Source organism: Homalodisca vitripennis, chromosome 2 (genome assembly GCF_021130785.1).
Source record: "Homalodisca vitripennis isolate AUS2020 chromosome 2, UT_GWSS_2.1, whole genome shotgun sequence".
NCBI lineage: Eukaryota > Metazoa > Arthropoda > Insecta > Hemiptera > Cicadellidae > Homalodisca > Homalodisca vitripennis.
The window spans coordinates 10154755-10176981 of record NC_060208.1 but is presented as its reverse complement, the minus strand read 5'-3'; the positions used below and the strand labels follow the sequence as shown (position 1 = coordinate 10176981).

At 32.2% G+C, this 22227-nt stretch overlaps 1 protein-coding gene across 1 annotated transcript in view; it reads right to left on the bottom strand.

The window, feature by feature from the left end:
• Positions 1-18414, bottom strand: part of LOC124353534 (N-alpha-acetyltransferase 60) — a 34065-nt gene extending 15651 nt beyond the window's left edge. Inside the window, exons 1-2 of the mRNA XM_046803416.1 lie at positions 18212-18414; positions 256-367 (exon numbers count right to left, since the gene is read on the bottom strand). Of these exons, the coding sequence (XP_046659372.1) occupies positions 256-367; positions 18212-18228 (129 nt within the window). The 5' untranslated portion in view covers positions 18229-18414. The remainder of the gene's footprint in view (positions 1-255; positions 368-18211) is intronic.
• Between the last annotated feature and the right edge of the window lie 3813 nt (positions 18415-22227).

Genomic DNA, 22227 nt, shown 5'->3' with positions numbered 1-22227 from the left:
GGAAGGATTTTGGGCTCTAAAATAATTTGTTTTTAATTCTTTCTCAGCCTGAATACTCATCCTACAAATTAAATAAGTATATTCCAAATAGTTATTAGCACTGGAAAATTAGCGAATAATGTTGGTTTTTTGATGGACCTTTTTCCACAAATCGCTCAAACTTATGTTGGGTACTTCGAAAAAAGTGAATGAGATCAAAGTGTTTAACTATTACTTTGTATTGTATAAAGTTATAAAGCGTCAGATGCGTAATACCTCTGGCAAATCTGTTGGACAGAGAAATCTCAGTTGTAAATTGGTCAAGCTGCAAAGCGGCACCGCCTTGTTCATACAGTTCTTGCTGGGATGATTCGTTTCAGCAGCATACCTGCCAACAGACATCACTCTTAAATCATCTCATAGCTCATGTGATTGCTTGCTCAACAATGACATGATGTGAGTGAGTTTATAAGTACTGTTTAGGTCACATTTGTTTCCAACGTTAGAAAAAATAACATTTTCTTATTTGACATGATGAGATTCAGACCTAATGTACAGCTGGTGAGTTGAGTGAGAAAACTGAAAATGTGTGTAATGTGTAGTATATTAAAGATATCCCCTTAACGGTTTCTTTTTTTGTATGGTACCTAAAACTATGTTGTTTTGCTGAATTTTCTTTTTGCTTTTTTATAGAACCACGTTTCTTGAGTTTAGATATAAACTTTTTATACAAAAAAGTTATTTTTAGTACCTTTTATAAATTGTTTATTACTCTTTATATATCGCCCAAATTCATTTTCATTATCCGTGTCAGTGTCATCATCGTGCAAATGAATCATCTATTTGTGTGTAAGATATTTCTATAGCACAATATACACTAAAAATAAAACAATAATCTTCTCTGGGCCGGGTGATATACAACAGTGTGCAGTAGCTGTCTGCACTGTGCGGCTACAGCGAACTCACCAAGCCGTAAACACTCATGACAGAGGACCAAGAAAGTGCTGACATCTAGTAGAAAATGTGGGAAACACTTGCGTGACATGCAATTGTCATAGAAATGCTTCTTGCTCAATATCACGGCACAAAACAGAATAAAACATGATCGATATAACAAAGCGTAATATTGCGTTAATAGCACACTGTTATACAATCGCTAATATAACGTCAAAAACTGTGAAGGGTTAACCTAAAAAGAAATGCTCTCAACGTTACTAACATGAATTGTTCCCCTCAATTAATTAGTTCAGCAATATTGCCACACCACTCAACTACTTAATTAAATAATATCAATTAAAAGTTAAGTAACTATTAAATAAGTTAGTAAATAAACTAAGATGAAAAATAATCTTTTGATCTCAAGCCCAGCAAAGTTACTTAAGTAGTACTCTAGGATGATATGTAAAATGGGCTTTTAATGAAGAGAAACTGATCCGATTCACAAGACTGATAGTTGGGTAGAAACTTCGGTCTGCTCTCACAAACTCAACAAACTCCAGTCAAAATCAACCACTTCCCTCTGCCTATATACTAAGTGAATGAATGCTAATATTACAAACTTTCAAAGGAAAATGTAGTATAAAATGTATACAATTATATAAAGCAGACACCTGATTAAAACATTTAAAATACCTCATAATTACTTTTTGAATTTGTAGTCAAAGGGACTTTCAACGTGTTTTTATTAACAATTATACAACATTATTATCTAATAAGTTAGCTTTGGTGATATTTTTACAGAAAAATAAAGTTGGTGGTGGTGAATTATTATTTCACAAAAATATGCTTTTTTAATTCTAATTTACATGTACAACTAATTTTAATGTATGGAACTTATATGGGCATGAAATGTGTAATTGCATACAAAAAAGATCCGTTCGGTGTATTTTGAGATTGGGACCAACAGAATCGTGTGAAGAACACTTTAAATTACGGCCATACTGACGTTACTCACGACCTAGCCTCTCTGAATTTGCCCTTGACTAGATAATCAATTACCAACAACAGTTATAATTGCTGAATAATTAATTAGTTCGACTATAAATTACCCTGACAAACATAATTTAGTTATTTGTACGATAAATTACCTACATTTTTAATTGAATTATTAATTTTAATTTTTAATCCAAATTTGCTATTTTATGATATTTTAAACTGTTAGGATGTATAAAACATGTAATTTGTAGTTAAGTGCTATTTGTAAATTACAAAACTATTAAATAAACAATCAATTCTATTTTTGAGTTACTACACTAACTCTGTGAGATTGTTTATCGCTCCCGTTCTTTGATCACTATTTTTGCTTAGTTTGAAATAAACCGTCCATCTATCACTGTCAAATAAAGTGTACGTACACCTTTCAATCCGGAGAGACAGCTTCCTCCACCTGTACCTATTAAACCATAATATATCTGCTTCTCTAAGGTAAAATATTCAATTTTAGGAAACACTCGCTCGTCTTTACACACATTCCAGCCTAAATCGTGTTGTAAATTTTATCTGTATGGATTTGTTAAGGTTACGTAAACATTTAATTTATAATCAACCCTAACATGAAACATTCCAGACACTGTAATGTATGCAGTGTATTGTCAAAAACCCTTAATGGTTCTTGCTCTTAAAACTATGTTGTTTTGCTGAATTTTTTTAGCTGTTTTTTTTTAGAGACAGGTTTGCAGAGTTTAGATATATATATACTTATGCAAAAAATGTTATTATTAGTGTCTTTTAAAATTGCTGTTATTTTTATATATTGTTCACTAAATCATTTTCACTATTCGTGTCAGTACATGCAAACGAAGCCAATTGTCTATTTGTCCATCAGATATTTCAATGTTACATTAAAACACTAGAAATAAAACCATAAAATACTCCAGGACGGGTGACATGAAACAACACGTGGTAGTTGTGTGCGCTGTGCGACTAAATCAAACTTATCATAGTGCAAACACACATAACAGAGAAACTACAAAAGTGCTGACATCTAGTAGAAAACGCCAAAACTACTTGTGCAACATGTGGTTCTACTAGAAGTGCTTCATGCTCAATATTACGGTAGACAACAGAATAAAACAGGAACAATATAAGAATAAGAGCGAATAAGAATGTGTAAGTAGTACACTTTTATGCAATCACTTTGAATGTAATACTACATCAAAAACCGTGAAGGTGTTAAACATTTTTGCAATGAGACAATACGCTTCAAGTAAGAAGAATTTACAAAAAGAACATTCTTACAAAAATAGTTGTCTATAGGTACTATGACTCCAACTTTCATTTTATAGTGTGATTATTGGGTGAGGTTATTATGTTATGGTTGACTTTCCTCCATGTGGAGCTCATTACAGTTCTAGTCTAAGTTATTACTTACTGTAACTTTGTAAAGGTGAAACAGTTACAAACGCTTATTTGTAGACAACAATATACATTGCACAGCAAACACTATTTATTAAATCTAGAAGTTTCTCATTCATCCCACATCAAGGCTACATTCAAACTTACAACATTCAAACATTCACACTCCATTCAATCCATTCCAATTAAACCCAATTCCAGTGCTGGAGTCGGTTTTCTCATCGCGTGATCTCCCAGTTAAATGCCAGAAACTCATCAATACTGTAAAAAGCATTTGATGCCAGCAGAATTTGAGACGAATTTTTAACACCTTGGCAATCTGTTGTAAAATTATACACAAGATGCAGCATTATTGCAGTATTTGAAATGGACAGAGAACTATATTGCTAGAGTTATTTCATCTGTATATTGTGAAGGGTATAATATAATACAAATACTTAGAATGCAATGGTTAAATAAATTTACAAAAGTATTGTAGTAAAACTTAGTACTAGGTACTAAAGTAAATGAAGTACTTAAAACTTTAAAAAAATAATCTAAGTTAAGATAATTTGTGAGTGATTATCTGGCTTGGGTCACAGAGTTAAAGATACAGAAATGTGGTGCAATTATTGCACATACGCGGAATGATTATGTGTATATATAACTTTGTTGTAGTTCAAAAATTCAAAATTGTATCTCAGTTGACCTTATAAAAAAAATAAATATTTTAAGTAAATTATAAACAACAAATACACTTTGTAAATCTTTGGTTAAACACTGCATCACTTAAAACATTACCTAAACAAAACGATAAATCAGCCAACAGAGTGTTAAAAGTGAATTAAAATGCAATACAAATATGGTCCTCTAATAACTAAATTACTGAGTAGTATGGATTATTAACTAAAAAAAAAAATAAAAACAATATTTAGTTTAAAGCTATTTAAGGATGTGGTATATGCAGTATTGGCAGTATATTAATTAAAAAATGTGATATTTATTTTAAGTGAAGTTCTTATATTTGGTAGACTGTGTTGCAAATTTATATATACGTTAAATTGGTGTATAATAGTTTTAGTGAGTAATAAACTACAAATATATGAGATTAATTACTATAAGAATATGCATATAAAGTACTCTACAGTGTCCTTGTGGCCCAACACAACCAAATCTTTGAGTAACTTTTTTTAATTTGCAGAACTTTTAAAACTGCTACAGAATATCCGTATAAGGTCAGACCGTTTGCTACACAGGACTGAAACAATACCAAAATAAGCAGTTCGAAGATAGTCAAATAAGATCAAATCCTTCAGTTTTCACAATAAGAAGTTCACTCGAAAAACTTGTACACAAATTACCGATACTGTCAACCTCCTTCTAATAAAAAAGGACAAATATGAAATTATAAGATGTGTGCACCTGATGAGACAGTGAAAACTTCGTCTAGATTACATTCATTGTTTTTTAAATCTACATGTTTCTGAGTCAAAACGATGCAAAATTCGTGTTTGAGCTTCTTTGTCACTGACTTTTTTGGATCTCTTCAGACAGCCATGGATCCAGATTTTAGGAGTTAAGTCTGTGAGTGTCAAATTTGATGCTGCACTAATTAGAAGGTGAAATGAAACTGAACATTCACACAAGACGGTGACGAAGTATCTATGTGATGACTTTATGAAACTGTTTTGTAATGCTGAGATCTTGAATTGGAAAACTTATTAAAAAACATTCTAATAAAGATAAATCCGAGATATCAGTTAGTAACCATCAAAGAGTCAATATTATTTTTAGACATTATTTTTACTATAACGCAAATTCACCAAGTGCAACTCATATCTGTTAATTTATATCTTTCACCTCGAATAAATCTGGAAACATTAAAAATAAAGTTTTGTTACTAACACTAGGCAATACAGTGAATTTCAAGGGACAATGCATCCCAATCCTGCTAGGATGTTTGATGAAAGCTTGTCGTTACAGTGGGAGTTGAAGGGAACGTGTGACTGTCCTCTCAGTATAAAAAGATATATTGTGGTTTTCAAAGCTTCACAGGCTAACCAAACACCAACACTAAACTCGAATAAATATCTAGGCATAGTCTTTGACAACAATCTCTCATGGACGCCTCATGTGACCCAACTTTGTAAAAAACTGAACATGGGTCTCTATGCTATACGAAGGCTAAAGCAGGTCAGTGATAACAGAACAGCCATCATAGCCTACTACTCTTTATTTGAAACCCACCTAAGATATGGTTTAGTGGCCTGGGGTGGGACAAGCGCTTCAAACCTCCAAAGAGTATTGGTAATTCAGAAAAGAGCCATAAGAACACTGAAAGGACTAAGACCGCAAGAGACATGTAGAGAAGCCTTCAAGGAGCTCAGGATCTTGACAGTCACTGCACTCTATATTCTTGAAACAGTAATGCATGCAGTAAAAATAGGCCGAGCCAGATTAAGAGACCACCACACATACAACACAAGGCATCTGCACAACTTCGCACTCGACACTCATCATCTCTGTCTATTCGAGAAGAAACCATCTTATCGAGGAGCTGCCTTCTACAACTGTCTGTCAGAAGAAATGAAGAGAATCCCTGAGAAGAATCTGAAGAGAAGACTCATGGACTGGCTGCTGGAACGAACAATATACACAGTCCAGGAGTTTTTGGATTGGAGAACTCAGCAATGAAGATGAATAATGACAAATTCTGAAACTCTTACTGTACATACTTTTTACCTAATTCGAAGTTAACAATTGTAATTCAAATGACATAATCGCTGTACTCAATGTATATGTGAATAAAGATTTGATTTGATTTGGCTAGTCCTGAACAGTACTCGGTGTAGCTGGTTGATGACAATAATTGTCTTCAATCATATTCCCCAGTGGCATCAGTTCTAACATTCATACTCCCATCATGGATAAATTACAGTAGGTTATGTTTGTCCTGTGCTATACTTATTGCCTTCTCTGGAGGCTACACAACATAGATTTTTAAAAAGTCAAGTTTTACAAAATTTTTTTTGTTTTTTGACCAATTTTTAAAGTGCTTGCACTGTATATTTTATTCAGTTTCAGGCTCAGCTATGGCCAAGGTATGTAGCATTGCCTACATTAACTTTATAAAATACTTATTTGTTTGCATTTTAAGAAAAAAACTTTGTTTTTGTTGTTGCAATTGTAAAAAAAGATTGGAGAATGAGTATGAGACCATGGAGGAAAATGACAACCGTCATATGGCATTAGGAAGCATTAAAAGTAAGCTTTCCATGTCCAAATGGATATCTAGATGATTAAAAAAATATATTCCTTACACTGCATTGAGTCATTTAAATTGAATATTTCAAAAATTCATTTTATTTTAATATTCTAAAATATATTGAAAATGTTCCTGGGTGATTAAAAAACTCCCTTATTTGAAATGTGTTTCAAAGTACAAGTTTAAAAATAATAAAGCTCCAGCACCCTATCTTTATTATTGCATAAGATATGTGTTCTTTGAATTAACATAATTATCTGGCATGATAGTACCGGCAAACACTCTTAAATTTATTTTGTAACTTATTATCAATACATTTCAAACTGGAATTCTTAGATGGATATTTTCAGTATATTTTTTAAGAACATCACATGGTACATCATTCAAAAAGTTCAGTATTACCGGAATATCTTCATCTTTAATTTAATTTGACATATACCTTTTATGTGTGACATTTTTTTTGCTGTGCTCTGTTTCATGCTTATTGATTTGTTCACCTTTACTCGTGTTTAATGTAATATTTTAGGGTTTCACTCTCTCAGATGAGAGCAGATACCACTAGCTCTTTTATCTTTGTATTCCAGTTTTCATGCAACACTTTCGTCAGCAATTTGGAACACAACATTATTTAGTAAAGAACCAGAGAAAACCAGAGTATTTGTAAGGTACCATACTTTGTTCCAAATACTTAGTCGGGTTTTAGTCAAACACCAAGAAACAAGATAATCCAGTACCACAAGCTATTGTTAACTGTATCACTTGTATGTACTAGATAAGATAATAGAGGGTATTATCTCAACATAATAGAGCTAGTTCTGATTGTGTCATATCTTTTGTTTGGTGTATAACTTTGTTTTAAACCCAAGAAGATTAGTCAGGTGGTTCTGGAAAAATTGGAGTGAAATAATTCAAAACGTTAACTTAAGAGTTAAAGGGAGAAGAAATACTTGTAAATTACTAAAATTATGTTATTTATGTAACAATAGAAATTACACTAAGACAAAATAAAAGGAAAAAAAATATTTTAAAAGATTGCCATTTTAACCATCCAATGCATTTATTTTTACCTTTTATTCTACTTTGTACTACATGGACTCTTATGCATTAATGAACAATAATTTAATAGTCTTTGTATGTGATATATCCGCTACTTGAGGATGCGTTTTGACGTCTTGTTTTGGGTCTCATGATCAATTAAAATATTTAGTCTTGGATAGTCTGGTTATCAGGAATAATACTGGAATACATTTCCAATTAAAACAAAAGATTTAGAGAGATTCAATAGTAATTTTCTACAAATTTTTGTCAAAAATGAGTTTAATGTGATTTCATTTTACTAATTGATCTCTTAAAGTATTGTTTTGATATATATACATCTTGATAACTAGATTGTGTACAACCAATTATACTGTGATAGACTGTCTAAATTGGTTGCATAAGATGAAATAAAGGGTAAAAACCGAATATGGTGCCTTACGTTATTCTGAATCATATTTAATAGCCTTAAAAGATTTAACTAATTTATCTCTCTAGTTTGTAGCTAAATTAAGCTGTATCACTGAACGATTGCATACTGAACATAAAATTATTAAATGCATATTTCCACACTAACAAGACAAAAGTTTCATTTTTCGCTGCGAACAAGGATTGTAGATACAACTCATCACAACAATTTTAAAAATACAAGCAAACAATGATCTGGAACTGGTAGTTATACTACTCTTTAGTGGCAGACTAATTTATGGCATTTTGCATTGTTTTAGATTTAAATTCATTAAAAAAAAAAACAAAGAATTACATCAATTACATTATCATGCTGTATATAATTATTTTCTGTGCAAAATGTAGAAAAAGACCATATCACCGATAAAGATTCATAGTAATTTATTTTACATGTGTGTGTGTGTGTGTGTTTTATTTTGTAAATCTCATTGCTAAAAATGTTAATATTTCTTGAATCAAGTGAAATTTATAAACTCTGGGGACAGATAAAAAAAATCATAACTGAAGAAAAATGTACACGATAAAAGTATAGCAACTTTTGAGTGAAAAGAAAATACAGAGGCTGAAAGACGACTGCACTTGTTTGACCTTGGAGATATACCGCACATTGGGTTTTACTCCTTACTAAGTTAGGCATTGCCATTATAACAACATGCTACATATGTATGAGCTGGATCATCATTTAATAAGGACACTACAGGAATACACATCTTCGAATTATATCTCTAACTTCACATCTTTCCACTGGAATCTATCCTGCTACATTTTCACTGAAGAAGTACTTTTAGTGAAAACAATTTCTTGGTTTTTGCACAAACCTATTTAGAGTAAATAAGGATCAGACCAACTTGTACCTATACTACCAATAATGCCAATATTATTGTGTTCAGCTATTAAAATTTTCCTATACAAGTATTTGATTTTCAGTACATTATTTTACTAAACAATTTTACACATCATTCAATAAATACATTATTACTAAATAAATAATGATAATTTTCCCTCTTCCTAAAGCAATACCCAAAATAATTCTAAAAAAATATTGTATTGGTATTGGTAACTTTGTATTAATATAAAGGTTTTACCATTTTTTGTGTGAAAATTTACCAGCAAAATCCCTCTTTCATTTTTCTCATACTTCCCTAAAGTAATTTTCTAGAGGTGAGATTGTATTATTTTGATTGGTATCTAGTACTATACTATAAAGAGCAAAGATTTAATAAAATTTTACCTTTAAAATGCACCATGTAGATAGATATATCAAACACATGAACAAAGTCTTAAAAGTTATGTTTTTTAATTATCCCAGATATTGTACTAATTACCAAAAGGTATTATGAGACTGACAAAAGGACACCACTTATCACGTAGATGCTGATCACCACTCTACAATATCTGTGAAAAGAGTGAATTGTTAGCTTGTTCACAACAGTAATCAATAACTGTTTTTTTTTTTTTTTTTTTTTATTGTGTTGGTCACATTTGTGGTAACCTCTTGCTTCAAGTACATATTTCCACAATTACTTCAATTAAATAACAAATCTAAAAAATTAAATCAATTCAAAGTATTAATTCACCGAAAGAAAAACTCTTCCTTTTTGGAGTAAAACTGTTGTACAGTAGTAGAAAAATAACCCAAACTGTCCAATAATATTTATAATTTATTGGACAAGGCCTCAGCATCAAAGATTCCCTTATATGTGAATCCAGAAAGTTTTAAATAATGCAAATATTATGAAGGGAAATTACAAATACAATTAAGAGCTGCAATTGATAATTAAATTAAAAAATGTAAGTACTATCATATTTGTTTTTGTCAACACTGTTGACTAAATGCTGCTTGAATTTTAAATATGTAAATAAATTTATCACAGTTGTAGAAGAGATAAAAAATTAAACCTTTTTTGTGAAAATTTAATTTTTATAATAAACTGGTTTGGAGTAATTTTACATGGCGAGTATAGTAAAGACTTTTCATACAAACATATGAAACTCATTCTTTATACAGTACTCTCCAAAAGGATATTTCACTTGACGTGGAGAAAGCAAATATAATGCTAGCTGTTATTTGCTCACAGTGTAACCGTTGAGTGAGCATGTTTATAATGCTGAACAATTCTAAGTACGAGCACTGGTGTTACAGTGCTGAACACTGACGTTACAGTGCTGAACACTGACGTTACACTGCTGGCCACCGACTGGTGACCATGTAACTGCATACCTAATTACAAGGTTAACCAGACTACAGAAGAAACTTTCCTTTGGCAATGAGTTGCATTAGAATCATCTCTCCAGTTTCCTTTTGTAAAACTACTAATATGCAATTAGCTATAAATTTTTCCTATTAGAAGTTCACACATTTTTAACATTAACAATTTTTATACAGAATTAGAGCTTTTTCATTATCTCTTCAATACTATTTGGGTAAACGTTCTACCACACCATCTTGCATAATTAACAGATACATTAGAGATCCACCAATAACAAATCTGTCAGATCAAATCAAATTTATCCTTTAATTTAGCATTACATCATAATGAATACAATACAAATAAAAAGAGATATTTACAATAAGACAGGAAAACTTAATACTATATAATACGAATTGACATTATTGACAAAACTTATATTTAAGGAATGTCTGCAAGTGCAGAATAGCCTGTGTGTAGGCATGGGTTGTTTGAAATCTTGTCAAAAGAAACTAAGAAAAATAAAAAAGTAATTTTAACTAAACGTAATTTGTATAAGCGTTCTGAAGCAGATCATGTATACACGATGTCCTGGAACAAGCAACACCCACAGATTTTAGGCAAACTAGATGGTATATAACACACTAGTTTAACTAAACACTCCCACACACAATTACATTCTCCCTCTGTGTAGTTTTTTTTTTTTTTTTTTTTTTTTTTTTTTTTTTTTTTTTTTTTTTTTTTTTTTTTTTGCATTGGGGTATTGGGGTGGATTCACAGGTCCTCACACGTCAACCTTAGCTTATTGTGTTCCCCTTTGATGTTAGAGGGGTAAGCTTATCTTTGTGCCCTTAATTAGGCTAAGAAGCTTTTCCCCGATACTAGCATCTGGTTCGTCGCCTGGTTGTTTGTCACCGAAAAAAGCCCTTTTCCTTGCTCCCAGTCTCTCACAGTCCAGTATTATGTGTTTTGCAGTCTCTTCAGACTTATTGCAGAGTCTACACTCCGAGTCCTCATTTCATAAACCTAGAGTGTTTAGGTGTTTCCTGAAGTGGCCGTGTCCAGTGATCAAGGCAATCACTTGCTTAACCTGATCCCTGCCCAGCCCCATCAGCCATCTGGTGAAGCCGGAGCTAGAATCAGCAAGCAGTCTTTTGCCGAGTGCTTGTCCTTGGTGACTCTGCCACCGCAAGCGGTGTGTCTTCCTGGACCATTTGTTTATACTTTGGTAAGCAGCTGACTTGCTTATACCACAACTCGGTTCTGGACCGGTGTATGGCATGCTTGCTCCGCTTTTGGCAAGCCTGTCGGCGCATTCGTTGCCACCTATGCCTGTGTGGCCCGGTACCCAACCAAGACGTACAAAGTTGCGTGATCCAAGCTTGCAGAGAGTGTTGAAGCACTCCCACACAAGCTTGGATGAAATGCTGTTGGAGTCAAGAGCTTTAAGAGCTGCCTGACTGTCTGACATTATGCAGATGTTCTTTCCTTGGTACCCTCTGGTGAGGCCTAGGTTGGCACAGGCCAGGATACCATAGATTTCGGCTTGAAATATGGAGCAGTTCCGTCCCAAACTGCCGCAAAGGGCAGTTCTAGGGGATTGACTAAACACTCCATATCCAGTTCTGCCCTTAATAAGCGAGCCATCCGTGTACCAGACAAAGCTCTTTCTTATTGTTGGGATGTTATCTTGCGATTTCCACTCATCTCTGGAGTAGAAGTCAACAGAGAATGGCTTATTGAATACGAACTCCGTTCTCATTATGTCTGAGACCATTTTGAGAATAGCGTTTGGGTTTACAGCTTCGGTGATGGTGCCGTGGCCCGTTTTAGACTTGCCATTCCTCCACAAGTCAGCAACCATCAGCCGATAAGCTGACTTACGCGCTTCAGCTTTTATATAGACAAAGTACAGACAAGTACTGGAGGTCAACACGTAGTTACCGTCGCTTCATTACCTTGTGTAGTATAGAAAAAGTTTTGTGGTGGTCAAAAAATTGAATTTTCTATGAAAATATCTACTTTAGGATCACCTAAATAAAAAAATGTAGTTTTTCACAAAAATGTCTGTTCACACATAAGTAGAATATGTATTAGCCAGCCTATATAAACAAATAAATTAAGTCAAATTTTAGCCTGCAAGAGTTTTAATAAATACCACAACATACGTTTTAAGAGTTCAGTATGGCAAAATATAAAACATTTTCAATTTTAGTTTTTTACATTTTAATATTCTACGTTATTTTCTGAAGAATTTGTTGCAAACATTATTAAAACCCGATGTTGGAAACTATTTTAATTTAATTTTTAAAAATATAGTGTAACCAAAAAAGGTAGGCAAGCTCGGTCAAGAGCTAAAAGAAAGCTGGAAACCATTGGGAAGAGTTAGAGGATCCTGATTACCCCAGTTATGGAGCAGGATGTCATTCAACTTATGTTACAGGTTATTGAACTCACTTATAACCCTAAGCTGGTCTTTATCTGCAATTTCCCGAAATTTAACTTTTTTCTCAAATATGTACCTTTTTTCTGGGAACTACTCATAGATTAAGATGACAAAAATTACAGTTGTACTTTAAACTAGTACACACATTTTGAGCGTGAGACATTAAAAAAATAAAATATATAGTTTTGTCAAAAAAATATTTTAAATAACATATTAAAATTTCTACTGTTAAGGAATGCCTATAAAATATTGTCCTAAAGTTTGATTATGATAGGCCAAGAGGTCAAGAGGTTCCTGAGAAAAAGGTACACGAAGTTTCATAAATTAGCATAAAAATAAAAGGCTGTACCGAAGCCCCTTAAAATGTTCAAGTTATACAAATTTTATTTACTAAAAAATCCATGTTTTAATACGTACTTTTAATTTATGCATTATACAAGAAGTCCCAGATCACCCATCCATAATTTATACAGGGATCACTCAGCTGCAATCTCCTACGGTTGAACCATTTGACATAGAGCAATGCAATAAACTGTAACCCTTAATAAATCTCATACTACAAATGACACAAAATTGTTTTTGCCATATTTAAAATATAGAGTGTGCCCAAAAAATGAGGGTCACAGGTTTCAGTTTAGAAAATTTAAAATATCAAGATAAATCATGATACTAAAGGCATGAAGCCAGTTAGAATGATGTGTTACTAAATACATTTTTTTACCTCGTGTTCTCTTGCAATTTGACTTATTGAGATACATCTAATAGCAAAATACAATGTTTAATACACAATGTCTTGAAACATTTCTGGAATTACTCCAAAAGAAGCTACAGTAGGGGATGGAGAATTTATGCATGGTTCTGCATGCATTCCTTTTGCATGCATCTATTAAATTATTACTCTTTAATATATAAAAACAGCTGAACTATACTGTAATTTGGAATATCTAAAACATAATTCAGCTGGACATTTTGGTTACAGTAGTTTAATCATAAATATCGATGATTTGATTGTGGTAGTGGCGGCTTATTATACTGCAGCCGTATTCTGTTTTTTTTTGTGTGTATGTATATATATATTTTTTTCAGTAAAGACTCAATCACAAAAAGTACTTGCTTCACCATGAATTGAACCTGGGTCTCTTACTTGCCGGGTGACCTCTACACCACAGAGTCAATAGTCTTTATGATTTAATTATTTTGTATTTGACCGTTTCTGTTACCGGTAAGTGAGAGATCCGGGTTAGAGTCGTGGCGGAGCAAGTACTTTTTGTGATTCAGTATTTATTGAAAATTAAATCAGGCTTTTGCCACCTTTAATAAATTTCATATATAAAATAAATAATTATATACTGTATATTTGTAATGTTCATAAATTATTTTCATAACTGCACTAAAAAAAACTTCCTTTTAATGGCTGCAGTATAATAAGAGAGCCACCACTGTAGTCAAATCAACGATATTCATGATTATCAAAATATCAATATTCATGAGTATCAAATCCTCGACATTCATGATTATTTTAAAATACTGAATACAAAATGTCGAACCAAACCAAATTACGTTTTAGGCATATCAAATAACAATATAGGTTTATCAATAACAAACAAAACAATGTAACAATTACTTACTTTTTTCTATTTTCAAGGATAAACGTCTCACACCTTCATTGACACAAAGAACACAGTACATCGCATTTGTACTTGCAGCAGGCATTACTCAATAGGGTCAATCCATTTCAAATCACCCAATAAAAAAAAATTTGTTGCTCAACATTTTTAATTTGCTTAATTTTTTATTATGAGTTCCCTATGGGTAGACAATCACAAAACACTATTTGAAAAAATTTTACAAGCCATAGTTTTTTCCTGGCGGCCATTTTAAAATGGCGGTTTTGCAGATTTTAGTAAAATACGCGGTTTGCGAAAAGTTTAATTGCCAAGCTATTTTTAAAGATATCAGAATAATCCAAAAACCAGTGTGTTCAGCATAAAATGAACTTCAATTTGACATTATAATAATGTTTCTTTTGTGCAAGAAAGTCAGTCAAAGTTGTTCTGCAAAATCTCGGAAGAAAATCATCAATTGTTACTTTTTAAGACCATAAAAGTTTAAGAAGGAAAAGAGACTCACAACTAATATTTTATTTCTTTGTTGAAAACTAATATAACTACCTACTGAAAAAGTTTTAGCCCTGAGAATGCTCTCCTTTTTTTCTAGAGCTTTTCAAAAATGGCCGAAAGCTTAATAATGTCAATTTTCTAGGGTTAATAACTAAAAAGGGACTGAATGAAAATAAATGAAAATTTTACAGAATGTTCTTTATACAAATAGGAATATCTCATAAAAAAATTATGACTGAGACTTAACTACATTTAGAGATATACAGCATTGAATTTCAGTTAAACGCGTTACCCTTTTTCTCGCTTGTGCAGTACCAAGTTAGCAAACAAGGGCTTGTTTAAATCATTATGTTAACAATAAACTTATATTTAATGCTCAAAAAATTATATTCCTTATTTAAACCTACTTAGGATTGACAATAAAAATTATTTAAAACCAGAAAATAATGGTATAAATAAACAATACTCATAACCACAAAATACCACTTGCGCACTTTAGGAAAAATAATTTGCTTAGGTCTATTATACTGTCAAAATGTATATGCATTTCAATTTATGTTCTAAAATATAATATTATTAAATACATTTTATAAAATACATGATGTAAAAATATATGTTAGTACCTGAGGAATATTTTAAAATAGTAATAGTAAAAGGTGAGTGACTTGTCAGCTGAAGAACAATGTTTGCTAAAATTGAGAATTTCGAAAGAAATTACTAATATTTGCCACTACCACAAAGATAAGTATTTAGACAAATACAACCACATTTATGGGAAAAAATGTTGTGGGAATAAATGAGAAACTATGTAAAGAATTATCATCTTTATTTAATTCGCTGATGAAAATTGCAGCCAATAAGTAATTGAAACCAATGTTTTAAATCTAAATGCACAGAAGAACAATAGTATCTGGATACAGTATGCAAGTGTAGTACAAAAATTGTATCGGTAAGTTAAGTTGAAGAATTATAATTCCTACCTATTGTTCTCACTGTGTAAGATTATGAGTTACTATTTTAAAATATTCCTCAGGTACTAACATATATTTTTACATCATGTATTTTATAAAATGTATTTAATAATATTATATTTTAGAACATAAATTGAAATGCATATACATTTTGACAGTATAATAGACCTAAGCAAATTATTTTTCCTAAAGTGCGCAAGTGGTATTTTGTGGTTATGAGTATTGTTTATTTATACCATTATTTTCTGGTTTTAAATAATTTTTATTGTAAATCCTAAGTAGGTTTAATTAAGGAATATAATTTTTTGAGCATTAAATATAAGTTTATTGTTAACATAATGATTTAAACAAGCCCTTGTTTGCTAACTTGGTACCGCACAAGCGAGAAAAAGGGTAACGCGTTTAACTGAAATTCAATGCTGTATATCTCTAAATGTAGTTAAGTCTCAGTCATAATTTTTTTATGAGATATTCCTATTTGTATAAAGAACATTCTGTAAAATTTTCATTTATTTTCATTCAGTCCCTTTTTAGTTATTAACCCTAGAAAATTGACATTATTAGGCTTTCGGCCATTTTTGAAAAGCTCTAGAAAAAAAGGAGAGCATTCTCAGGGCTAAAACTTTTTCAGTAGGTAGTTATATTAGTTTTCAACAAAGAAATAAAATATTAGTAGTGAGTCTCTTTTCCTTCTTAAACTTTTATGGTCTTAAAAAGTAACAATTAATGATTTTCTTCCGAGATTTTGTAGAACAACTTTGACTGACTTTCTTGCACAAAAGAAACATTATTATAATGTCAAATTGAAGTTCATTTTATGCTGAACACACTGGTTTTTGGATTATTCTAATATCTTTAAAAATAGCTTAGCAATTAAACTTCTCGCAAACCGCATATTTTACTAAAATCTGCAAAACCGCCATTTTAAAATGGCCACCAGGAAAAAACTATGGCTTATAACATTTTTTCAAATAGTGTTTTGTGATTGTCTACCCATAGGGAACTCATAATAAAAAAATTAAGCAAATTAAAAATGTTGAGCAACATGACCTGGGTGATTTGAAATGGATTGACCCAATACCAAATACATATTTTTACTTTCAGTTAATTTGGAACAATCCTTTCAAGCTGAACTAAATTATGGGCTTTACAAATTGTATTATAGAAAAGTTATATTTTTTAATTTAAATTTAAAAAGTTTAAGATTATATAAAATAACTAAACTTTATTTATACTATGTTTAGTATGACAATCACATGACTCAAGAACTTTGTTCTTACGTACTTTTTAATAATTGTAATTTTTAATTAATTTATTTATGGATAGCTGCCTTTGATATATATATATATATATATATATATATATATATATATATATATACTATGTTTGAGCAGCGTAGCACTTAAAATTACTTTACAGAGTTCATATCTGAAACCATTTCAAAAATGCTTGAATGGATCACCACGATCGGTTATTATCTGGTAACCATTTGAAATATTGTTCGTGTTTAAAAACACATTTTGAGATAAAAATCGTATGTTCATTGCCATTGTTCTTACTGATGTCACTGGCCTACTCAGTACATAAATGATTTTACTTTGTTGAATTAAAGTAATTTTCAACAATATTGTTATTCTGTTAAAGATAAACAGTTGGCAATGAATAATTATGAATAACCTTATGTCATATTGTAGATATTTCTGATCGATAAACGGTTTTTTTGACGTCAAACGTCTAAGTATAACAAGAAAGGTATGTAGACACAAAAACAATTAAATCATTGTCATTTCAATTTTTCTTTGTGTATTTCAAGGGATACCTAAAAAAATTAATTTGTTAAAAATAAGCAATTGTGCCCCGACGGGATACACGATAGTCTGAGGTATTTATTTAAGCGCAGGATCATATTTAACACGACAGCAGTTGTAAAAGATTGTGTGTACCCGATGGGGTACACATCGTTGTGAACATATTATTAAGTACTTATAAAATAAAATAAAGCCACCATTAACTGATCTCGGGGACCAGTGGTTCAGATGACTTTATCAAGAAGATGGTTTGGGAATATTGTCAAGAACTTTGGTATTTGAACATCAATGATTTAGAAATATTGAAGTTTCATGTCCAATACTAGCATATCCTAACTGAATTTTCGAGAATACAAAATGGACTTAATATTCTGCAGCCTGATCACTAGGTCTAACTGTTAAATAACCTTGGAAACAATATAATTTGCAAATTAGGGCTGTAAGTAGTTTCCAACTAATGATCCTAATCAATACGAATATTAGAATAATTTATTTTCAACTAAATATATGATTCGTACTTCAGAGCTTTACAAATAGGAAGTCAACAAAACTCATAGAACAAGGTTAGGTGTTTTAAAAAATCTATAATAATCTTACCAACTGAATGCATCCATTGACTGATCTCACATTCACGATCACATAATTAACAAGAAATCAAACATTCGTGTTCTGCCATGTTTATAACTAATAATTTAGTTATATAGTGAATCTATGCACATCAACAATTTTCAATCGACCCACCACTCAGCTCACAACCACTGGTCGAGCTTGTTCTTAACCGAGTAATAAAACAAAACGAAAACAAGGATAGAAAATTGAAATTTCTGGAAAATACATAAAACCAGCTGACTCGAATGATTTGTTTTAATTGGTTTTGATCTTTGGTTCTATAAAACGGTGCCTTGCGTTGAAAAATACTGTCATACTATGTGGAGTTTTAAATCTAGTTGTTTAAATTGTCTCATATAAAATATCAATTATTGATAATTGTGTCAAATTTAGATCGAATTAAACGTATAATTGAATAAATCGAAGGAGGATACCGGATGGGCTTTCCAAACAAATTATGCAAAAAATTTCATTTTACAGAAAACAAAATTAAATTGTAATTACTCCCTTCCTTCTGAAAATCCTGTTAATTTACAAGATCTCCACAAATGAGTGTTTTGATATATGAAACATTACATTTTTTGGGCCGGTAAAAAAAAAAAATTATGGTTGCCTGTAAAGTCGGTTTTACGGGCGAAGATTTTACGTGACAACGTCTTTTTCTCGGTAGAATATTTATTGATATGAATATTATTTTTTTTTTTTTTTTTTTCAATAGCTTTATTTCTGGTTCAATTACTACAAGTTAAATAATTATACACAGAAGTTTGAATCATAGAGAACAGAAGAACATAGAAATATTAACATTAGTGGGTTTGCTCCAATGGAGACACCCTATAACATAATACAGTTTAACAGAAAATAAACAATAAAATTAGTACTTGACAAACAATTGTAAGTTTCAAATTATAATAAAATGTCTTGAACAAGACGTGCATTTCAGTCTTCTTCTGTTGACAGTACTTCTGGGCCAATGTTAAAATGACAGCAAGAGTTTATTGGTCCAGAGTTTCTATAAATGTAGCACTTAGTTTTCGGATGTAGTCACAGATGGTCGGAATTTTTCTAATTCATTATGAATCAGTGTCGGTTCTAACAAACCATGGAGAATTTGTTGCTATTCTCAAAAACTTGTTTTGGAAATACTTGAAGTTTGTTCATTTTTGATTTATGGAGGCAAGGACCCCCACAACTGGACAAGCATAAGATTAAGAGGGTTCTGAATATTCCTTGGTAGATTAAAAAGAGCGCATTTAAGTTTAGTGTTTTGCTATTGATAATTGGGTACATTTGTGCCAATGTTAGTGTGTTGTTTAGAGTCTTGAATTTTAAAGCGTTTTGATTTTTCATTCCATGTATGATGTAACAGTTCTGAAATTTTCTATTCTGTCATGGTATGTGTTATCTTGAATTTTCTATATTCCTTAAGGGATTGAATTTTCTTAGCGAAAATATTTTCGCTTCCACATTTTAGAGGGTTAAGTGCGATTTTCCAATTAACGAATAATCCAACAGTAGTACTGTCTGTCAACTGCTGTGTCAATGTCTTGATGTTGGGAAATCAAGGCAGTGTCATCAGCGAGAAGAGCGTAGAGATATGTAGCTGGAATGGTAGGTCATGCATGAACATATTAAACAGGATAGTCCCTAAAATTGAGTGGCACACCACCCGGATCTGTCGAACAGTTGGAGGACAATTTTTTTATTTTTACTAAAAAAGTCCGGTTTTCTAAAAATGATGATTCGATGATGATGTTTTGCAAGTAATTTGGAAGTCCAGTTTGAAATAGTTAACAGAAGGCCTTTGTGCCATACTTTGTCAAAGGCCTGAGCAACATCCAGAAAACAAAGCAGCAGAGTGTCTTTTATTTTCAAACCCTTGCACTATTGTTTGTGTTAACCTCGCAAGTTGCTGCGTAGTAGAATGTTTTGCCCTAAAAAAACCGAATTGGTGGGAGGAATACATTGAGCATCTTCAATGAATCTGCATAGTCTCTTCTGTATTAGCTTTTCAAATACTTTTTGCCAGAGTGGGTAGTAGGCTGATGGGTCTGTAAACTAGAGGGATTTCTAACAGGCTTACCGGGCTTGTGGATAACAATAACTTCAGCATGTTTCCAGGATTTAGGAAAGTAACCAACGTGTAGGCATGCATTAAATAAAGTTTTTAATAGCTGATGGGCTGTTGGCGGGGAGTTCCTTTAATATTAAGTTTGTTATCAAGTCATACCCAGGAGCTTTCCTCAACGGTAGGTATTGGATAACATTTCTAATTTCAGATGTTGAGATATACTGAGTGGGAAGCTCAGCAGATAAGATTGTGCTATTTAAAAACCTGTTGACTTCATCTTCAAGTTTGCAAATTAACAGTAGGGTTAGGGGAAAAAGCATTTTCAAAATAATTCGCAAAAAACCTCACATTTTTCAGAGTCACTCTGGTACGTCTCCTGGCCTTGTTGAAGGGGAGGGATCGTAGAAGGCGTTCTGAGAATTCTTTTGGTTGCCAGCCACATTGAACTATCGCCTGGGTTTATTTCACTCAAATATTTCTGATAGTCATTAATTTTGAAAATATCTAATTCTGATTTTATTTTCCTGATGAGCCTGTTAAGCTGCATGCGATCTTCTGGATGCCTGTGTCTCTGCCACCGTCTCCTAAAAACATGTTTTTTCTTTAATTAAATTAAGAATTCTTTGCGGAGGGCGATTAGGACAAAACATGGTTTGTGATTGTTTTGCGACTTGCTTTTTTAACCGAATTTTTTAATCAGCTCAGTGAATTGTAGTACACAGTTGTCAATATCTTCGAAAGACTGTAAACAATTCGGCAAGATAATATTAGTTTCTAATTCGTTATGAAATACAGCCCAGTCAACTTTACCATTTATTAGTTTCAATGGAGGATTGGTAAAATCGGGTTTAATTGAAAAAGTTACAATTACTGGTAAGTGGTCAGACGTTAACTCGCATAAGGTTTGCTGTACTATCGGTTCATTTGAAATTATTAAACAAAACAATATCTAATATGTCAGGTTGCTGGTTTCTCCTGCCACGGATAAAATGTTGGTTCTACAGGAGCAGATATATTAATAGTTGTACGCATCAAGTAGTCATTCAATTTATTACCCTTTGGGTTATTAGTGCGACATCCCCATAAAAGTGTTTTTACTGTTTAGATCTCCCATTAAAATAGTAGGACTATTATTATAGAGAATCCTATTAAAATCTTCATCAACAAAACGTTTGTTAGGAGGTAAGTATGCTGATACTAATGAAAAGTTGAGTCCATTTTGTAAAAATATTTTTATGGAAACAGCTTCTAAACTTTGTAACTGGGGAGCAAGAAATTCGTTGGTGTTTTATGTTTCTTTTGATCAAAATTGCGACACCCCCAGAGGCATGAGGAGCCACTCGGTCCTGTCTGTAAATAGAATAGCCACTTATTTTAAATTTATCATTGGGCAGTAAGTGAGTTTTCAGTGACACATGCAACATCTATATTATGTCTTACTAGGAAATCTGTAAAGAGATGTTTTTTGGTCTTTCAAGCCATTGGCATTCCCAATTGAGAACAATTAAGTTTTTAAAGAGAGAGTTGGGGCCTGATTGTTAGTCACGGGGCATTTTTTAAAGAAAGAAGCAATAACCTGCTGAATAACCTTTTTCAACTGGGGTATGAGTATTTTTACTACATTGCTTATTATTCGTCAAGACCTGAGGATGTTACCTGCTTCCAGAGATTGTGGATCCTCTACGGAGTTTGCAGTTGAAGGAAATGTACGACGGGATGAGCCACCTCAGCATAGCTGGGGGAGTTCATATTCAACGGAGATCGAGGTGGAGATGATTTTGGTTGAGTTTTTCCCTAGGTTCGTTGAGTTTTCGGGTCGTGTCGTTGTAACTTTGTGGACGAGATTCTTGGTCGTTCCCCTATGGAGGATTTCTTGCGACCGGTCAATTTCTGCTTGATGCCCTGGTAGTATTTACACCTCACTGTAATTTGA